This window comes from Melanerpes formicivorus, unplaced genomic scaffold (genome assembly GCF_026170545.1).
Source record: "Melanerpes formicivorus ecotype bairdi unplaced genomic scaffold, bMelFor1.0.p_v2 SCAF_23, whole genome shotgun sequence".
In the NCBI taxonomy this organism is placed as follows: Eukaryota; Metazoa; Chordata; class Aves; order Piciformes; family Picidae; genus Melanerpes; species Melanerpes formicivorus.
The window spans coordinates 7,470,197-7,490,856 of NW_027142375.1; the positions used below are offsets into that span (position 1 = coordinate 7,470,197).

The 20,660-nt window shown below is 44.0% G+C and overlaps 1 protein-coding gene, 1 long non-coding RNA gene and 1 other non-coding gene across 3 annotated transcripts; 1 reads left to right on the top strand and 2 right to left on the bottom strand.

Annotated features, from left to right (window-relative positions):
• Nucleotides 1-3,342: 3,342 nt before the first annotated feature.
• On the bottom strand, nt 3,343-13,998 carry LOC137448189 (uncharacterized). Its single transcript, XR_010988994.1, has 3 exons — nt 13,630-13,998; nt 8,725-8,761; nt 3,343-5,661 (listed from the first exon to the last, which is right to left on the bottom strand). It is a non-coding gene; the product is annotated as an uncharacterized lncRNA (long non-coding RNA).
• On the bottom strand, nt 8,401-8,489 carry LOC137448255 (small nucleolar RNA SNORD93). The gene has a single exon (XR_010989023.1). It is a non-coding gene; the product is annotated as a small nucleolar RNA SNORD93 (small nucleolar RNA).
• TOMM7 (translocase of outer mitochondrial membrane 7) lies at nt 13,986-19,069 on the top strand. Its single transcript, XM_068152453.1, is given in 4 exon segments — nt 13,986-14,039; nt 14,041-14,188; nt 17,576-17,624; nt 18,847-19,069. Coding segments are annotated over 4 exon segments (252 nt in total). The 5' UTR covers nt 13,986-14,000; the 3' UTR covers nt 18,863-19,069.
• Nucleotides 19,070-20,660: the final 1,591 nt, after the last annotated feature.

The following is a 20,660-nucleotide window of genomic DNA, read 5'->3' on the forward strand; positions in this document are numbered from 1 at the left end:
CATACTCAGTGAAAGAAAACTGAAAACCTGGAGGGGAAGGCGGGGGGGGGGGGGGGGGGGGGGGCGTTCCTTCCCTGTGTCTGCTGAAGTACAGACTTATTAACATGATGAAGTGCATGTGAACTAATGAAAACACTGAGGTGGCCAATAGAAAGAGTTTGGAAAATAACAACGTTGTAAATGGAAACCTGACGGTGTGTATTTCCTGCGGCGTGTGCTGGAGGATCGGAACACACTGCTCCCACCGCTGTCATGAAGTTAACTGCTCTACCTTTACTGTTAGTGGGAGAAAAGCAAAGCATTAATGGTTTAATGTCGTCCTGCTTGTACCCAGTGATAGAAGATTCTGCCCCTGTACACTGCACTGGTTAGACCACACCTCGAGTACTGTGTCCAGTTCTGGGCCCCTCAGTTTAGGAAGGAGGTTGACTTGCTGGAACGAGTCCAGAGAAGGGCAACGAAGTTGGTGAGGGGTTTGGAACACAAGCCCTATGAGGAGAGGCTGAGGGAGCAGGGGTTGCTTAGCCTGGAGAGGAGGAGACTCAGGGGTGACCTTATTGCTCTCTACAACTACCTGAAGGGAGGTTGTAGACAGGCAGAGGTTGGTCTCTTCTCCCAGGCAGCCAGTGCCAGAACAAGAGGACACAGTCTCAGGCTGCGCCAGGGGAGGTTCAGGTTGGATGTTAGGAAGAAGTTCTATACAGAGAGAGTGATTGCCCATTGGAATGGGCTGCCTGGGGAGGTGGTGGAGTCGCCATCATTGGAGGTGTTCAGGAGGAGACTTGATGGGGTGCTTGGTGCCATGGGTTAGTTGTTTAGGTGGGTTGGATTGGTTGATGGGTTGGATGCGATGATCTTGAAGGTATCTTCCAGCCTGGTGGTGGTATTATTATTATTATTATTATTATTATTATTATTATTATTATTTATTAAGTTACACCTTATTGCTGACATCAGGCGTAATCCTGGCTTCACCTTCAATCTTGAAGCTGAGGTTTGCTAGTCCTAATTAGTGCTGGGTATGGGGTCAAGAGGGGTGACCTCATTTAGCACCCAGTGATCCAGCATGTGCACAAAAGTCACCAATTAAGTCTTTTGCACCTAGTTATTAAAACCCAGTATTGCTCAACTGCAAACTGACCAGCAGGAGCTTGCACACTCCTGGCTTTTAGCCCTATTTTAGCTGCTCACTATTCCCTAGAAGCAGAATCTTAAAATCTCTTCTCTTAGTAACCCTCTTCCTCTGTCTGCAGCTGCATTAGTTTGTGACATTGGGGCTAAGATCTGCTTCCTATGTCAGTCACTTATGACACAGATGCAGTTAAGCAGAATAGCCTGAAAACCTCCAGCTGCCTTCAGGGGAGGGAAAAAGTTGCAAATGCAGGATGCAAGACTTTAAAGAGAACACAACATCACTGATCTAACAGTTTATTCCACGAGTTCTCATGCAGAGTAACGTGTTCTTGGGACTGGTATTTGTACACCCAAGGACTGGAAGCTGCAAGGCTGGATGTATTCAAGTTAGAGTCAGATCAATTTTTGCACAAACTAGATTGTTGTTGGTTTTTTTTTTGTCTGTGTTTCTGGGTCTGTTTTTTTGTGTGGTGCTGGTGGTGTTTTGGGGTGGGCTTTTGTTACACAGTATCACAGTATAACTAAGGTTGGAAAGGACCTCGAGGATCATCGAGTCCAACCTATCAACACAGACCCCATGCCTAGACCATGGCACCAAGTGCCACGTCCAATCCCTTCTTGAACACCTCCAGGGATGGTGACTCCACCACCTCCCTGGGCAGCACATTCCAATGACGAATGACTCGCTTGGTGAAGAACTTCCTCCTCACCTCGAGTGTAAGCCTCCCCGGTGCAGCTTGAGACTGTGTCCCCTTGTTCTGGTGCTGGTTGCCTGGGAGAACAGACCAACCCCTTCCTGGCTACAACCACCTTTCAGGTAGTTGTAGAGGGCAATGAGGTCACCCCTGAGCCTCCTCTTCTCCAGGCTAAACAATCCCAGCTCCCTCAGCCTCTCCTCATAGGGCTTGTGCTCAAGGCCTCTCCCCAGCCTTGTTGCCCTTCTCTGGACACATCCAAGTGTTTCAATGTCCTTCTTAAACTGAGGGGCCCAGAACTAGACACAGTTGTTGTTGTTGTTGGTTGTTTTTTTTTCCTGTTTTGTTTGCTTTTATGCTGTTGAGGCCTAATTTAAAATGGAAGTTAAATGCAGTTAAGATCCCACAGAAGAAAGTAGTAAGAGATGCCACACGCCATCCTATGTCCAATCTTAATGTGGTATCTTTGCACTTGACCCAGCATGCAACCACAGAGCTTGTCTATCTAAGCATAGTCCTTGATTGGTTTTGTCATCACACACTTTCTGGCTTTTTCAAGGTCTGCACTGGACTCTGGCACAGCATTCACCACAAGTGCTTAGTGTGTGAACATTTATTTAAAAAGAAAATGTTGTGGAAACCAGAATCAGAAAATTCAGGAGAACTCTCTCTGCCTTTACTACAGAACTCCTACCAACCTTATCACTCCAGTGAAAACATTCCTTATTTTCTAATGTCAAGTATCTGCATATGTGGTCCTAGGTCGCTGAAATATTGAGTACTTACAAGCGGCAGCTGAGGTCTGCTGTATGTGTATATAGATAGCTACACATATAAACACAGATAAATATATATGTACACACCTGGTGATGGTGCTGCTATTGGTATCCAGACTCATCTTAAATTAGTTCTGATTAGCCTGCAGTTCTATACTGTAAAGGTGGATTTAGGGTGGATTTAGACCGGATATTAGGAAGAAATTCTTTATAGTGAGGGTGGTGAGACACTGGAACAGGCTGCCCTGGGAAGTTGTGGATGCCCCCTCCCCGGAAGTGTTCGAGGTCAGGCTGAAAGAGGCTTTGAGCAGCCTGGTCTAGTGGGAGGTGTCTCTGCCTATAGCAGGGCAGTTGGAACTAGATGATCAACCCATTCTGTGATTTATGTACACCTAATGCATGCCTGCCTGTATACACACATGGGTGTGAGCTGCAGGCTGTAGACAACTTAAGACGTGCTAGTTTAGATGGCAGTGTCTTTCCTGTGGAAAGCACAACCTTTCCTGTGAGTTACAAACTAGTTTCTAGATTTCAGGGACATTGCAACTTGCCAGGCAGCTGGTGAAAAATGTTTGTGCCTCAATATTTTTTCAGCCTTTAGCGTGCTGGTTACTCTGCAAATGCTGACACCGTCCTCTATGCACTGGGCCTTATGCCCTACTGAGCAGGAAGAATACAACTTCATCAGAAAGCTGATTAATGTGCCAATGCTTAGGACTGCTATGTTACAGTAAGATCCCCATAAAATGATCATGAAGAAATGGGTTTATTCAGTACACTTACAGGGAAACAAACAGTCATTTAGGAAATTAATGGTAACTACCGGTTCGTTATACAGCAAATTCCACAAGGACTTGCAACCGGCCTCTTGTAATGCATTCTTACAAACCTTCACGTGGTACTTGGAACATCTTGAATATAGAGTTAAAAAGTCAGCTACAAGGTTGTCTGAAAGCCCTCCCTGCATATCTGTCTCTGGACTTAATTCCCTGAAGGTTAATCTGAAAGTGATTGCTTGCATTTACAGTAAGAAGTTTTGGAGTAATTCTCACGTTGTTTTAATTTACTTTAAATCACTCCCACATATTTCTGACTCTATTTTAATGTGATTTGTCTAACAGATATACCAACACAGTAATAGGTCATACAGCATCTGACTCCAAACTGTAAATGCCCCCTCATTCACATTCTAATTCTCAGTGCAGTCATTTTCCTTGGAAAAATACAACCCAGTGATTAATTCCCACCACAAACCAATGTCCCCTGCAAACCAGCAGTAAGAAAAAGGGGGGGGGGGGGGGGGGATAGGGGGGCAATACAAAGGCATTGTGTCATGTGCTCATTCATTCTGCAAATGGAGTTGCACTGCAATGTGCAGCACCAAATGTTTTGTGGTGTCTCTTACAGGAGTCTTAGGCATGGCAAGATTTCTAAGAGCATGCCTCCAGTCTTTTCTGGAAAGAAAAAGAACAGTTTAAGGTTTATAGACTTGACAAACAATCAGTGTAGTTTTTAATAACTTATCAAGCTGTTACAAGGGGCAACAACCTCCTAAGCACATAAAGAAAGTGGAATACATTTATTTAATCAAATAAAAACAGTGATTAGCTATTTGGTTTAGTGTCCACGACGAAGGGCTTTTAATGACAAACCTCACTCTATCCATGAACATTACTGAACACAGGTATGGAACATATGGTGGGCTGGGTGAGGTAATAGGAAGCCTGCTGTCTCTCTCATAATTTGCATTCAGGGAAAAAGCATCTATTAGCATCTTAATACTCCACCTGTGTGCAGACTGACTTTTTAACCATACATTTCCTAATACAGAGATTAGAATGGCTTTAAAGGTCTAAAGGGAAAGGCAGTTGGCTCCTCGGAAGGAGCACAACCTTACTTTTGACAATAAAATACTACTTTTAACATGGATCTTTAGCTGACTGCCACTCATCTTCTTGAGAAGAATATTCTTCTTGAGAAGAATATTCCTCTCAAGAGCTACAACCTGCCTGTCAGATTACCTGCCTATGCCATTAGTGTAAGCTCTTCAGCTTCAGAAACCTGGATGCCAGCAATTGTATCCATAATATTTGCAAGAGACAGGCATGCCATAGTTGAGTCGTGCCAAAGATATGCTTGAGCCCAGGACTAGATCTCATAGACCTGGTTTGCTAGGTCATCTAGACAGGCAATTCACAAGGCTACCACTTTACTCCTCAGTTTCTTCACTTGTAAAATGGAGATGATGATATTCATTGGCTTCTGAAATCTTAAGATCTACATGGTTAATTATTAAGCATTGTGGATTCTCCCCTGTGAATAACACACAGCTGCTAATACACTCTCATAATAGCACCTTTATTTAAACATTCACTATTCCTACTGTGACATAGCAAAACACTCCTTTTCTCCAACAGCAATTGCAAAGAAGCTTTTACCCAGCATAAGTGTAATCAGAAGAGTAGTGAAGTGATGAGGTAGTCCCTGGAGCTCAAAGCAGGTGACGATCTGGCATTTTAAATTCAAGTAACCGAAGCAGCAGCAATGGTTTCCAATTCAAGTCTGCCCTCCACTGGCTTTAAGGAAATGGTGCTAATAAAGTCTGGATTAATAGTATCTTTTTGTAATGGACTGGAGGAAGTAAATTAATAGAGGCTAATACAATTTATTAATTGAGGCCCTTAGCCAATGTTTCTTTTAAAGTTCTTTAAGAGCAGTTAATTAACCTGTCAATTTCTTTTTAGAGTCCTCTTTAGGCTCCCTGGCAGAGCCTTGGTTTTTGGGTTTCAAAAGCTCACCAGCATATCATTCATATCCAGGTTGCTGGAACTAATATACAACATGGGAAGTAACATTCTCTACGTGGTTTTAAAGGCATTTCATAGAAGAGCTAGAGAAAAGCATTTTGCTATGGTACAATTAATGATTCCAATAGATGCTATACACACTGCTAATAGAGTGTTATATGTACTAGTCAAGTACTTATGTCCTTAAAGAGACCAGCATCAGCCTTAATCTAGTCCTCTTGTCACTAGAGGCAGACTTCCTTCTCTCACCTAAAAGGAAAGAAGAACAACTTTTATTGCTGTGTTTATTTTAGAGAAACCTTTCCATCACAAATCCCACATGCAATTAACTCACCTCTTACCTCAGGAGGACTCCTTTTCCTTTCTATATTTAAAATAGCAACCTAACCAGTGGAAAACCCCACCAAGCTATCTTAGTTATGCTTACTCATATAGATTCATCTGGAATGATTTTAACTGCAAGATGACATTTGTGTCTGGAATGCAAAATCTGTGCCATTATGCACTGGAAGATGTGATCAAGTTGAAAAGCCTCCAGTGCACTTAATTGTTCATCATACTTCCTTTTTCTATTTATTTTGTTTTTCAAGTGTGTATTTGGTAGGTCTCTGAAGAAGCCACATTTTACTTCCTTGAGTTCAGGTTTAGCTAGCAGTTACAGGAGATTAGGTGCTGTTAAGTGCAGCAAGCTCTGAAGATCATAGTATCATAGTACCCGGATACTTGCTGCACTTAACAGCACCTAATCTCCTGTAACTGCTACCTAAACCTAAAATAAAGGAAGTAAAATGTGGCTTCTTCAGAGATGTACCAAATATACACTTGAAAAACAAAATAAATAGAAAAAGGAAGTAAGAGAGAAATGTCATTTTAATTGGGCCTTTCACATGCTTGAAAATCAGGGTCAGATTCATAGCTTGTGCCAAGCATGCCTAAAAGACTTCATAAAGCAGAGACGTTTCTTTCATGTCCTCTGCAACTGCACAATTCTTGTTGAAATGGCCATCACTTGAGAATAAAAACTGTAGAAGTCCATGTAGCATTGTACAAGAAGCAATGAAAGGCACACAACTAATCTGTCCTTACTGTATTTGTTGTTGTTGTTGTCTGGTTTTGCCATGCAAATAGCCACTGAAATCTCAGCAATCGCTCTGGTAGGTGCTGTTACAACCCACCCTCTTGAAATGGAGTCCAAGGAAACAGTGTCTTAAGTGACTGGCATTCTGCATTTTGAGATCTCCAATAATTCTACCTGGAAAGCAGCAGCACTGTGACACTGAAACACTACATATAGAGAAGGTAAACTTGTGTATCTACTTGACAATGCTTTTAAAACTAGTGCGATCTAAGTGTATTTGTCTGGGCTAAATACAATCGTGCTAAAATAGATGAAGTCTGGACAGAACTTCTGTATGAAAGGCAAAAGTGAGAGCATTTAGAGAGATTAAATTTTAATAGAACAGTAAAAACTTCATTCATTAACCACGAGCTGTGCTTCGTTTAATCCAGAGAGCGCTACACAAGACTTGTAAAGGAAGAAATTTCCTTGATCACCTTCTGGTATCTGTGAAAAGCCTTAATTATTCCTCATTATAATACTAAATTACTGATTCTCATCTTCCACGAGCTGAAGATCTCAATAGAAGTTTCAGGAGAATCTGAACTATTGAAATGTGAAAACCAGGCAGACAAATGCTGATGCTTTTGTCAATATTGGTTCAATTTCAAGTTCTGAAAGGCAGCTCTTCCTGGAGTGTCACCTCAGAGGGAAGTTCATGCAACACGTTCTGATGGAGCTTGTTAGTCATGGTTGGGCATGCTGAATGAGGAAGATGACCAAAGGTTTAACCATGTGTTTGTGAAGTTCATTCACCCAAAGTGAACAATCAAGATAAATGAATACCTGTGTTCAGTTCATCTAATTTGTTCAACATTTAGGCTTCAGTTTACACACATTTATTTGTTGCCTGGGTAATCTTATTCAAGATCTTAAAAACACACACTTTAACCTTTCCTATTGTGCTCTGAACTCTGCAATCTGCATCTAAAACTGTTACAAAATCTTGTGATGACCATCTTCAAAGTAAGAATTAAATTGTTTCAGTTAAAGCTATGCTAAATTAAAACTTAATTTATACCTAAAAAGGTTGTAATTCTTAATTTTAGCAAATGCTGCTTTAGGGGCACCAAAGGAAAAAAGAATACTCTGGGATATACACAGTGCTGTTTTTCACAGTGATTTAAGACAAAAAACTAGAACAAACTCATATTCTGCAAGAATAGAATAGAATAAACCAGGTTGGAAGAGAGCTTCCAGATCAGAGTCCAACCAATCATCCAACACCATCTTAATCAACTAAACCATGGCACTAAGTGCTTCATCAAGTCTCCTCCTAATCACCTCCAGTGATGGTGATTCCACCACCTCCCCACGCAGCCCATTCCAATGTGTAGAATTTCTTCCTGACATTCAGCCTAAACCTACCCTGGTACAGCTTGAGACTGTGTCCTCTTGTTCTAGTGCTGGTTGCCTGGTAGAAGAGAGCAACCCCCACCTGGCTACAACCTCCCTTCAGGTAGTTGTAGAGAGCAATAAGGTCTCCCCTGAGCCTCCTCTTCTCCAGGCTAAGCAACCCCAGCTCCTTCAGCCTCTCCTCATAGGGCTTGTGCTCCAAACCCTTCCCCAGCTTTGTTGCCCTCCTCTGGACACGTTCCAGCAATGACTTGCTGGATGCTGACACATCTTTCCTAAACTGAAGGCCCCAGAACTGGACACAATGCAATGCAGAGTCCATTGAAAAGTACTGCTGTAAATCAGCAAGGCAAATGCTGTGCATCAATCAGTTATGGTTTTTAAACACCTCATTACCAGAAACAGTTCTTTCAGCAGCATGCTTAGCTTTTGTAGAGGGATGCTAAGAATGTCTATTACAACAAATATTCACTGAAGAGAGGAAGCAAAGAATGAGTAAATATGGATGTTCGTTTTGGCCTCAGAAAATCCTTTAATCCATCAGATTTTTTGCGTATCACTGAAAGTATGCAAGGAATCAGATGGTTGTTCTCATCCTCGGCCAACAACTGCAATCATACAACCATGCCTTTAAGAACTGCTGTGGTTTTAGGGGAACCACTCCTGGTAAAAGGTGCAGCATCTTGAAGTGTAACACTTCATTACTAAGTGAAGATGGGGGGGAATGGGAAAGTAAGCAGCAAAGTTCTGTGGCAGACAACATTAAATTTTGAAGCACAACAGCAGTTCTCAAAGGTCTCTAAAAGCATTTCACGGTGCTCTTCTGAATGCTGTCTCACCTCAAGACTGCTGTTTCTCCTTCACTGGCTTCAGGAGCTGTAATGAAAAATAATGAAAATCACTGCTGTGCTTGCAGTCAGCTCTCTATTACACCTCAGCTTTGTTGTATTTTTAAACAGATGGTAGAGTTATTGTACTGAATATACAGAATTGCTACACTTGGCTTTTTCACAGTATCACCAAGGTTGGAAGAGACCTCAAAGATCAGCAAGTCCAACCTGTCACCACAGACCTCATGACTAGACCATGGCACCAAGTGCCACGTCCAATACCCTCTTGAACCCCTCCAGTGATGGTGACTCCACCACTTCCCTGGGCAGCACATTCCAATGGCGAACGACTCGCTCGGTGAAGAACTTTCTCCTCAACTCCAGCCTAAACTTCCCCTGGCGCAGCTTGAGACTGTGTCCTCTTGCGCTGGTGCTGATTGCCTGAGAGAAGAGACCAACTCTCTCCTGGCTACAACCACCTTTCAGGTAGTTGTAGAGGGCAATGAGGTCACCCCTGAGCCTCCTATTCTCCAGGCTAAACAATCCCAGCTCCCTCAGCCTCTCCTCACAGGGCTGTGCTCAAGGCCTCTCCCCAGCCTCGTTGCCCTTCTCTGGACATGTTCTAGTGTCTCGATGTCCTTCTTAAACTGGGGGGGGCAGAACTGGACACAGTTCCTACCACTGACAATTTTTCTCATTTTCAAGGTAGGCACCTGACAACAGCACGTTTCCTGGGAGTATCCTTTATCAGACAGTGGATTGGTGCAGAGCCAACAAGTATCACACAGCAATCCACATGAAGGAAACGTTTTATATGCATTACTGCTCTGCATTCCAAGTAGGTTTTGAAAACACATTAAATGCAAAACCTCAAACATAGAATCACAGAATTATTGAGGCTGGAAAAGGCCTCTCAGATCATCAAGTCCGGGCTATGACCTAACACCATGACATCAGCAACATATCCACTCCCAAGTAATCTAGGTCTTAGTAACACTCAGGTAAGAGACGTTTTTAGAGCCACATCATTTCCCACACGATGTAATGGGACAGCCTTAATTCTTTTTTTCAGTCTGACTGTGCTTCCCATTTCTGTTCCTCTCTCTGTGAAATGCCAAGGAACATTTGCCAGGCCGGTAGCGCTGCAGAATATCTGCAATTTATTAGGCTCAGTGAAGGGGAACACTGAAATGGAAGGGAAGAAAAGGCTCATCGTTACTAGGGCACAATAAAAATATAGTTTGATCATCATAATGAAGCAAAGCAGAATGTCTAGTCACACTATACTGGGTTTACTGATAGCATAAAGATTCAGCCCCTAATGGAAACATCAAGTACTTCTTGCTTACGTCCTTGTAGTATTTATATTGATTCACACTGTAATGCTCAAATAAGACAGATGTACTGTAGCAAGTTCCTCCTAAACAAAGCCAAACTTTGTTCTCAAGCAGGTGAATATTATGCAGGTTTTTGACAGTAAATTGAAGGGGAACTCTCAGAAGTGGAGTGGTAAGTACATAATGGAGATCTACAGGGGTTTTCTGTGTCATTTACACTGATTTTTCACCAACTTCAATGTGTCACTTCACTTGTCTCCTTCTTCTGCCTTCTGAGTTGCATACACTGTTGTATGGCTTTACTTCGTGGTGTGCTAACATCGTAGAATCATCATAGAATGGCTTAGGTTGGAAGGGACCTTGGAGATCATCTACTCCAACATCCCTACCGTGGGCAGGGATGCCTCTCAAGGCCCCATCCAACCTGGTCTTGAACACCCCAAGGGAGGAGGCAACCACAACCTCCCCACACAACCTATTCCATAGTTGTCACCACCCTCATACTGAAGAACTTCCTAAGACCCAGTCTCAAATAGCCCTCTTTAGAGGTCTAGAAGTCTTTAACCTGGAATGTACTTTTTGCAACAAAACCCAAAGACAGGTATTTTAAGGGGGCCTACAGAAAGGCTGGGGAAGGACTTTTCAGGATCTCAGGTAGTAACAGGACTAGGGGGAATGGCATGAAGCTGGAGGTGGGGAGATTCAGGCTGGACGTGAGGAGGAGTTCTTCACCATGAGAGTGGTGAAGCCCTGGAATGGGTTGTCCAGGGAGGTGGTTGGGGCGCTGTCCCTGGAGGTGTTTAAGAGCAGGCTGGAAGAGGCTCTGGCCAGGCTGATCTAGTGTGGGGTGTCCCTGCCCATGGCAGGGGGGTTGGAACTAGATGATCCTTGTGGTCCCTTCCAACCCTGACCGATACTATGATACTATGATAAAACCATCACACCAACTTGTGTTATTTCCCAGAACCAGAGCCCGATGCTTAACGAGATTTAGTCATGTCTGTAAGAATCTTAATTCTTTCCTTTACCCATGAAACCAGAAACACTTGGCTGGTTAACAACGAGTGCTGAGTGGTATTTATTTGCTAGGAAAAGAGCACTTGTGGAATCACTGCTAATCAAGTTAATAAAACAACAGGATTCATATTCTTGTTTTCTGAGTCAAAACCTCTGGAATGTTATTTCTGATTTTATTGCTGCTGAGCACACAAGGCAAAAGAAATTCAAAGAGGTTTTTTTATAACCAGCCCCCCCCAACTTTCAACACATATGGTGTTACTAATTCTGTCACTCCAGCAGCTGGGGCTCTTATTTATCTTATTTAATGGATACACCATTCCCAAGTGTTTTTGTCTTCATCATCAGCCATAAGGAAAAAAAAGATAGCAAGTAAAACCAATATCCTTCATAGCAGCACTACCTCAATATATTATAAACACCCAGAGCACAACATCCTATTTCTGTAACAGTATTCATTTCTCTGAGTATTACTTCTTTCAAGCTAGCTGATTATTCCACCCTCAGTCAAAGGCACCTCTGGTTTTAGAGGCCAGTTTTCAATATTTCAACTGAGCTGTTCTCTTCCACTAGCTTGAACTCACAGGGAAGGTGACTGATGTTCCTTTATATCCTTTGGCTGAGTCAATAGCTCACCAAAGAGCTCATAAACTCTTGGACCCTCTAACAGCCTATGTGCAACAGGAGTCAAAAAAGGCACAGAAAACTTCTGGAGTCAGTACAAACCTTGTCTGTTGGGATGCTCTGGGTTTTGTGGTGTTGGGGTTTTTTGTTTGTTGTTCTGTGTTTCTTTTTGTTGTGGGGTTTTGTTGGGTTATGTGTTGTTGATGGGTTTTATTAACTGCAAATATGACACTTTGGACAGTTCCAGACTCTGGGTGTGTGTTGTGATAGAAGAAGGGCTGTTCTCCAGTCACCTTTCTTAGTTTGCAGAGACCCTTTCTCAGCATCAGTCTGTAATCCTCTAAGAATCAACTCTGGTTTATTGGCATACAAAACACATGCACTTCTGCTCTCCTGGGCCACAGCAGTGATTCTGTTTGCAAGAGAATCATGGCAAGAAATATTAGCTTTCTTGCTGTTCATTTCCTAGTTTCCATGGTTAAATACAGGCATCAACCTACAAGCTTTAAGTCAAATGTTAGGATTAGCAGCTACGAGAAATATGAGCTATCAAGGAAAGTTTTTGTGCTCTGAAGATTACTCCTTGACTTGATGTATGATGGAATGAAGCAGCTGGGACCCAAGACAGAGTTTTGTGAGTATCCTTTCTCAAGAACATCCACAATAAGAATGTCCTGTATCACGTGTAACACCGTTAAACCATTTTATACCCAATGAAGCCTGAGCTGTTGAATCATTTGGGTCAGCTGTTTAGTACCTTTGACCTTCTGACCCCCACTTACACTAAAACTGCAAGTTTATCTTTTGAATGTAATTCCAATACAGCAGCTCACACTTTACTGTAACAGATTATTAAGATGTGTCCTGTAATGAACAGTTGGATTTGCATGTTTAGAAAGAGCATGCTGTAACAGTAATTATATGGTGGGAACACCTGATTTGGTCTCACCTACAAAGGAAAATCAACTTAATTTGTATTGTGCTGAAGAACAGGTTCCTGCAGCAACCACTTCTCTTTCTTTGCAAGGGTCAGAAAAGCAGGTCCATGGGTTTGAGCTTTTTCTCTTTGCAGTGTGGCATGCCATTACTGACAAATTAATGTGCCTCTCACACTACACTTGCCTGGAAGAATAGCAAATTCTTCACTGTGAATGTTTATACCAGTCTACCTAAAAGTACATGTTTGAAAAGTTTGACAAGAGTGACATACAAGAAAGTTTGAAAGCTGATCCATAGGTTTGCATTGAAAGGCTCGATGACTCAATTTTAAGTTAGAATTCCTAGCTTGAATGGAAGACTATCCCTGCAATAATTTAACAATTGTTATATAGTACCCAACTTCAAGAGCAGAAATGCAGCAATCCTCTGCTGTACAGGTTCCAGGCCAGATATGACAAAGTAGGAATATGTGCCTTTGTTAGCAAGTACAAACTCACCTTTAAAACTGTGACTGGCCAGTCTGCGGTGGACTGCTAAATACTAGACCCACTTTAGTAATACCAGGAACCTGAAGATTTGGATCTGGTATTACTGCAAAAGGCAGCAGACTGCCTGAGAAAGAATAAAAACATAGTAGAGATGATGCAACTGAATCAGTGGCACTGATACCACACAGCAGGACACGGTGTAAGTAGTGGTGTCAGACAATAGTTTGGGGGTTGGCACTGCAAGAACTTCTCGCAGAGATTACTGCAGTACTTATCCAGGCTCTGAGTTTTAAGAGGTCCTAAGCGCTGTACTGGCAGTTGTTTCCCCCGCAGATACTAGGTCAAAAACCAGAACACCTCTCCCCGTATTTCTAGTCAGTTGTCGCTCGCAGAACTCCGCCTTTCCACAGACGGAAAACACTGCACAGTCTGGGATCAAAGACGGAGAGGCCTTTCCGATTCCATCCAGACACATTTTCCTTATCGCTCCGTGTCTGCTTTTCACTTACCAAAAGGCACTTCCTAGCCTCCAGAGGCGGCGTGCAAAGCCTGCGCATGCCTGGGGAGCTCCGGGAAAAAAGCACCAACACATAAATGCAGGACCTACAGGCCCGTGCAGCAGACCCTCGGCTTTTGTAACCCGATCGCCCTCGAACAAGCGCCCCGGCTGTAGCGGGCTGCCCTTGGGCTGTCACCCTTGGCCCACGGGGCTGGCCGGGCCGCAGGCGGCGCCGCAGGCCTCAGCACCCTGCTGCGCATGCCCGGCGGCGAGCCCAGCGGAATAGAGCTGGCAGCCGGCATCGCCTCCTCCTGCCCAGGGCAGGGCAGCCCAGCCCTGCGCCGCTGACAGGGTGTCTCCTCCCCGCAGCCCGGCGGCGCGATGCGGTCCCGCCCACCGCCGCTGGCGCAGCGTGACACGGTGCTGCTCCTCCTCCTCCCTCTCCCTTCGCTACCCTGCCGCCGCCATGCCGAGGCTTAGCAAGGAGGCCAAACAGCGCCTACAGCAGCTCTTTAAGGGCGGCCAGTTCGCCATCCGCTGGGGCTTCATCCCAGTTGTGCTCTACCTAGGTCAGTGGCGGGGCGGGGGACCGGCCCGGGCGAGCGGGTGGCGTTGGGTGGCGGTTAGGGCAGCTGAGGAGCCTGAGGCCGCTGCGGCCTGCCGGCCCGGGCCTGGGCCTGGCAGTGCCGGCCTGCCGCGCGCTCCGCCGCCGGCCGGGGGCTGCAGCCCTCACCGCGCCTGCGCTGGGCTCCCGGCGGCGGCCTGCAGCCCGCTGGGCCTCTGGGGGGGCCTGCAGGCCCGCGGCGTAGGGGTGCGGGCTCGCTGTTAACAGAACTGCAAGGTGCACCTTTTTAAGAATTGCTTCTTATTTTTCTTCAAAGCTGTTCTGCCCTTTTCTTGTCCTGGAGGCCGCTCCCGTGCTGGGAGCGAGGAGTTGAGCCAGTGCGCCCAGTGGGTTGGGACCCTGTGGGGAGTGGGCTGAGAATGCAGTGGAGCATTTTAGCAGCATACGAAACAGGGATTTGATCCCGCATCAGTGACTGACTGGTAGGCCAGGTGTTGTGTTTATTCCAGTAGGGAGTTGTCATGTGAGGAGGGAACTGCGGCCAGGAGCTCAGCTGCCTGGCACCGAGGGGGTTGCCGGCCCCCGAGGTTGAATTTGAGTCTAGGTAGAGGTTACAATTCCTCACTAATTGGTGTGGTTCTAGTTTCTGAACTTTCATGGAGCATTCAGGGAATGCCTTGATGTCATGCCTCGGTGGCCAGAATGCCTTTTGCTTCCTTCTGCTTCAGCGCTGGCTGAGCATCATTACCACATGGTAGTTCTGAGTTTGGGCTATGTGCTATCAGCTATCCTTGTTAAAAACCCTGACCTACTTAAGATGCGCACGTGTGTGGTAGGCCTGACTCTCCTTCTATGACAGGAGGTCCCAAGAGGCCTGGTCTCTGTGGTTCATGTGGCTTGCTTTCCGCCCCAACTCTGCTGGCCCTTTAGGGAAAGGCATGTGAAGCTGGCAGGAGGGCTGGGAGCTTGCTAGGCTCGCAGTCAAAGCCGTTGGGTTGCTCTAATTAACTGAGAGGAATGCAGTGTCCAATTTGATTGTTTACAGAACATGTAACAGTCAGGGAAAAGTTGGTGATAATTGCAGCGGTGTTTTGTGACCTAATTGTGCTCTTAGTGAAGTTTCATTTTGATTTTGTGGTTATGACAGTGTCTGTGAGTATGGGAAGGATGCTCTTTCTTCTGAGGGACACCAAGAAAAGTAATTAATTGATACAAATCCATCTTACTGTGTTTACAGTTGCACTAATACAGGGGTGCCTCTTATATATCTGTGGTACAGTGGTGTGAAACTCAGTTGCAGTAGATTAACTTAATATCTCCAGAAAAAGCATGCTGTGCATCTCTGTTGCTTTCATATAAACTCATCTGGTCTAATTGGAGGACATTAAGGCAGATGGGGACATGCAGGTCACCTTTACTTGCTTTGGAGGTAGCATGCACTCAAATGTCAGTGGAGTTGGAGGAACCTTTCTGGTGTTGGGATTACATTTGAGCCTAGGCTAGAAGGTGTGATGCAGCAGAAGAGACTGCACAGTTACTGATGTCAAGGTAAATTTTTGTGTTGACTCCTGTGTATATGAAATGCACACAGAGCTAAACTTGGGCAAGGAAACTCAACATTTTGGAGCTTTTAACTTTCTCTGAAAAGCTTTCTACCTCAGGAAGTGTTGCTTGGGGGGGGGTGGGGGGGGGGGGGGTGGCAGGTAGAGGGGAGCTTGGTTTGTGAATGTACAATTATAGGGCACAGGTTAGAGGTGTGTGTTTGCCTGGTTTGTTTTTTGTTTTAGACTCGCTTTGAGGTGGCTGCCCCCAGTTGAAGTAGGTAAATTAGACCAGTATGGCTTTGTTAAACCTGGCTTGCTTATTTGAAAGCATGGTGAGCAGAGGGAAAGCTGGGAACAGTCATGCACACAAAGTGTGACTCCTGATACAACCTAATGAGCTTTAAAGCAAGTTTGCTGGACGGCATGGCAGCCAGAGGAGGTGGATCAGGTTGTTGAGCAGCCTCACATCACATGAGGTTATCTTCAAAGGGCTCATGCAGTGCCTGTGGAGTTACTGGAAGTTTTTCTGCTCACCTTCACAGCCCATGTTCCAGGCAAACTGACATTAACTCTTTAATTTTTGTAAAAGAGGGAAATGATGTGGTTTTCATACAACATCCATTTCTAGATAGCAAATGTAGGGGAAAGAGCATGTTGAAAGACCATGTTGAACGCTGTATGGACTGTATTATTCTTCAAGACTTAACTTACAGTCCACTGGGCAAGTATTTAATACATTGAACCTTCAGCTGCTTCTCTAGCATACATTTGCTTTAGCCAATTGGTATTTGAGCCATAAGATGGGCATAAACTCCTTGTAATTCACTTTCTTTTCACTTTCCTAGTTGTCAGTAATTTGACAAACATCTTGTTTCTTTGCAAGCTTTACTACAAGGTGGCTTTTCAAAAAGTAGATAGAAGATTTGGGGTTTAATTGATTTAACACTTAGAATTCTGCCCTCCTAAAGTGTGAACTGTTGCTGAAAGATTACTTCTCAGTTCCACATCAGACATCAGAGCGGAATGCTGCTTGTTAGGACTCACGGTGCTCACCTATACCAGTTGCAGGTGTCATCACCTCCCAAAGCTGCATTATGAACAATACTTTAAACCTGTTAGTGTGTGTATAGCTACCTGTGTCTTGTTCTTCAGGGTGGATAACTTCTTCCATCTCACAAAGGTAGTTGTCCCTGAATTGTAAGTCAGGTAACGCTGCAGGTGTTGGAATGAAACTACAGAAAACACCCCCACCCACCCCCCAAAAAAAAAAAAACCAACAAAACCCCTCAAACAAAACAGAAAATCTCCACTTAAATCAAACTGTATACATTTATTTGTTTTCTCTGCACCCTGTTAAGAATGTGCTGGTTTTGTCCAGATTGGTAAACAACTTGAGAGATCACAGTTCTCTGCTCCGTAGGTTTTCTTCTTTTATTGCAGTTTAATGGGCTGGAATAACTTGATAGTGATTTATCTCTACAACTACCTGAAGGGAGGTTGTAGACAGGCAGATGTTGGTCTCTTCTCCCAGGCAGCCAGCACCAGAACAAGAAGACACAGTCTCAGGCTGTGCCAGTGGAGGTTTAGGTGGGATGTTAGGAAGAAGTTCTACACAGAGAGAGTGATTGCCCACTGGAATGGGCTGCCTGGGGAGGTGGTGGAGTCACCATCACTGGGGGTGTTCAGGAGGAGACTTGATGGGGTGCTTGGTGCCATGGTATAGTTGTTTAGGTGGATTGGATTGGTTGATGGGTTGGAAGCGATGATCTTGAAGGTCTCTTCCAACCTGGTTTATTCTATGTGTTAACTGTGTAGCGGTCTACACCCATTTTTGTGTTTCACTTCAGGTTTTAAGAGAGGTGCAGATCCTGGAATGCCTGAACCAACTATCTGGAGGTATGTATTGGTTCCAAATGTACCTGCAAACCCAGTGCAGATAGTCACTGTTTTGGGTGTTATCTCTGGACAGCCACAGCTGTGGAAGTTGTTTTCATCCATTGCTCTTAACTGTTTAGAGTTAAAAGCATAGCTAGTTGTGGTTCTTGTTTCTTTAGAAATCCAAATGGGAAGAGAACCAAACACAAGTTAACGGGAGGGCCTGTCTGTTAATCTTCCATGACTTTCAATGTATGGCAGTTCCCGTACCTTTGCATGGAAGCTGCACATCTAATCTGGTAGAACTGGAGCTAGTTTCTGAAAGCTCTGCACTGAGGAATAACCTCTCAGCTTTGTGAATTTGAAGCAGCCCAGTCTCCTCCTGCCTTTGCAGGTAGGACAGTAACGCTGTGTAAAAGCTGTGTGAGGGGAAGCGCTGTGTCCCTCAGGATTAGTCATTTGTCATGCAGCAAAGCACGTTTGCTCATGTTGCCGCTTCCTTGTGGGACTGTTTGTTAGTCATGCCATTAGTAATACTTGAGTTCTTGTGGTATTTGAATTTAATTGGGGAGCTTCCGTGGGTCAAACAAATTAAAAGTATTGCAGAAAATGTGACTTTCCCCCCCCCCCCCCCCTTGAAATACTTTTTGTGTGCAGAACCAGGTAGTCCTGAAATGAGTTGCTGATGGACTGTATTGTTTGCAGAGTGGTATATTAACTCTTCTAGCTTTGCGTAGAAATCCCATTTTTAGGCTTCAACAGTTCAAGGGAGCTACTTTTAACAGTAGAAAATAGGGGGAACAAAGCCCCCCAAACTTCAAGATGCCAACATCATGTTACAACTTCAGCAACATCTATTTTCTTAGGACCTAACTTGCTGGAGTTGTTTGTTTGCTGACAGTGTTTCTATGTTTAGCTTCACTAGCAGTTTGAGACTTTTTCTCTTGGTCCATTCAGTGTCTCTGCACAGCATGAAGTATGTGTTTCATACCAGAGTGTATGTACAGAGAGATACCAGAAGCATGTGCTTGGTCTAATCTGAAGCTTACAGACACTCACTGTTCTGAGCACATGCTCATGCTCTATAAAGACTTTCATTTTAAAGGTGGCATTATTTCAGGGGCTGGCATTTATTCTGCATATTTTTAAGGCTGTTCTCCAGACTTAATGTTCTGTATCCATTTGAAAAAAACAACTGTATACTGTAAATCTGACTTTTGTTTCCTCCCTCCTCCCCTTTTAGTCTACTTTGGGGATGAAGGATGTGGTGGTCCTGTTCTAGAACCAGCCAATGGACAGAGAAGTGTCTGAAGATACATTCCAGAGGATGAGGTGGACACTTAACACCAGCTGGCTCAATCACCTTGCTAGTGGCATAGGTTGTACATACAAGAAAATGGAGTTTCTATGGACCTAACTTATTTGCATTACAGTGTAATTAAATAAATCCAATTTGAATGGCTACACATTGTTATGAAGTCTTTGCATAAAGGTGATAAGGTCATTTCTTGTGGAAAAGAGAACTCACTCTGTGGGTTATTTGGGTTTTAATGTACACTGACATTCAGCTCCTATATTTGCTTGTTATGATGGTCTTTAGAGTAAAGCTTCCTCTCTGCTATCACAGTAACTGGAAAACTCAGCTTATGCTTTAAATGCATCAATATTTTTCAGAGGTTTCAGGTCTGAATGTTGGTAAGCAGCTGGTCACTGCACTGGCCTGGTGAGTTTAGTTTTCCTTTCTTCTTGGACTTGTTTATCTCTGGAGACAGTAAGGATTGAGGGGAGGTGTACACTTATTTCCTAGTATAGTCAGATAGTAAAAAGTGTACTTTGGCAAAATTTGCCCTTATAAACACTCTGTACATTTTCTGCAATTTGGGATGAGGCGGGAGGACATAAATGCTCTGTGTGCTTTTGCTGTAAAAGGAAGATACTGATGTAGAACTGGAGGGAGGGAAAAAAGCCAAACAAAACCCCAACACAAGTACACTAGAGGTACGTGCTTTATCTTTACTCTAGCTCTTGCTCACTGGAATACTGTTGCTTTGGTTTCAATTGGTTTTCTCCTTTACAACACACAAATTGAAGCACAGAAATGGCCACTTGTGTTCTGGTGAAGAGAAGCTGCTTGGGTAGATGACTGTGTGCCCTCGAGAGCTGTGCTGGCTAGTTGGTGTATGTGCAGCCGTTAAAAACGGCAGCGTTTGTTTGCTCCGAATTAATCACTGCAACAAAAGTATTCCAGCTTTCAGGTGGGCTTTTTAAAAACCCCACAGATTTTCAGGCAGTTTTTACATTTAACTAAGCCCTTTAAGGAATAGGAGGTTCTTCAGTTACTCATCTGCTACAGAAATACATGGTAACATCTTGCTGTGTTCAAGGAGGACAGATGGGACTGGAAAGAAAATGAGAAACGCGCTCAGGGCGAGAAACTGAAAGGCAAGAATTGAGAAGAAAAATGCAATGTCCACACCATTTATGAGAGCTGATGGAGAGCAACATGGTCTTTAAAATTCCATTAATCATTATAATTAAATAAAATGTCATGGAATAGTGGAATAGCTCATGATACTAGACAACTGTCAGGAGAACAGAGCAAGGAATGAGCACAGAACACTTCTTGTGACCCTGTATCCTGTTGCTAGTGCAGCTGTTCTAATGCTAACCTGGAGTGAATCTAACTGCTCAAATATCTTAAATTATGAAAGGAGTTCAAATTCTGATCCCTTTTCCTGACTGATGTTAACTATACTAGTAATTAAATGATCTGATAGTAGCTCTAATCATAATCAGGAACATTTTGCTGCTGTTGAATCTGCTGGAATAACTTGAGATACACAAGTTTAAGAGGTGCAGACATCAGTGTAGCATTAACTTGGATTTTTCAAAACCAGCCTTTGCATTTCACAAGGGTACACAATGCCCAAAATCCAGTCTTGGGTGAATGGGCCCAAAACCCTGCAGAAGTGTATTTCGTAGGCTCTGTTGCATGCAACATTTGGGGATGTGGTTTGTGGCTCTTAACTGCTACATGCTTGCTCTGGCTGCTTTCCA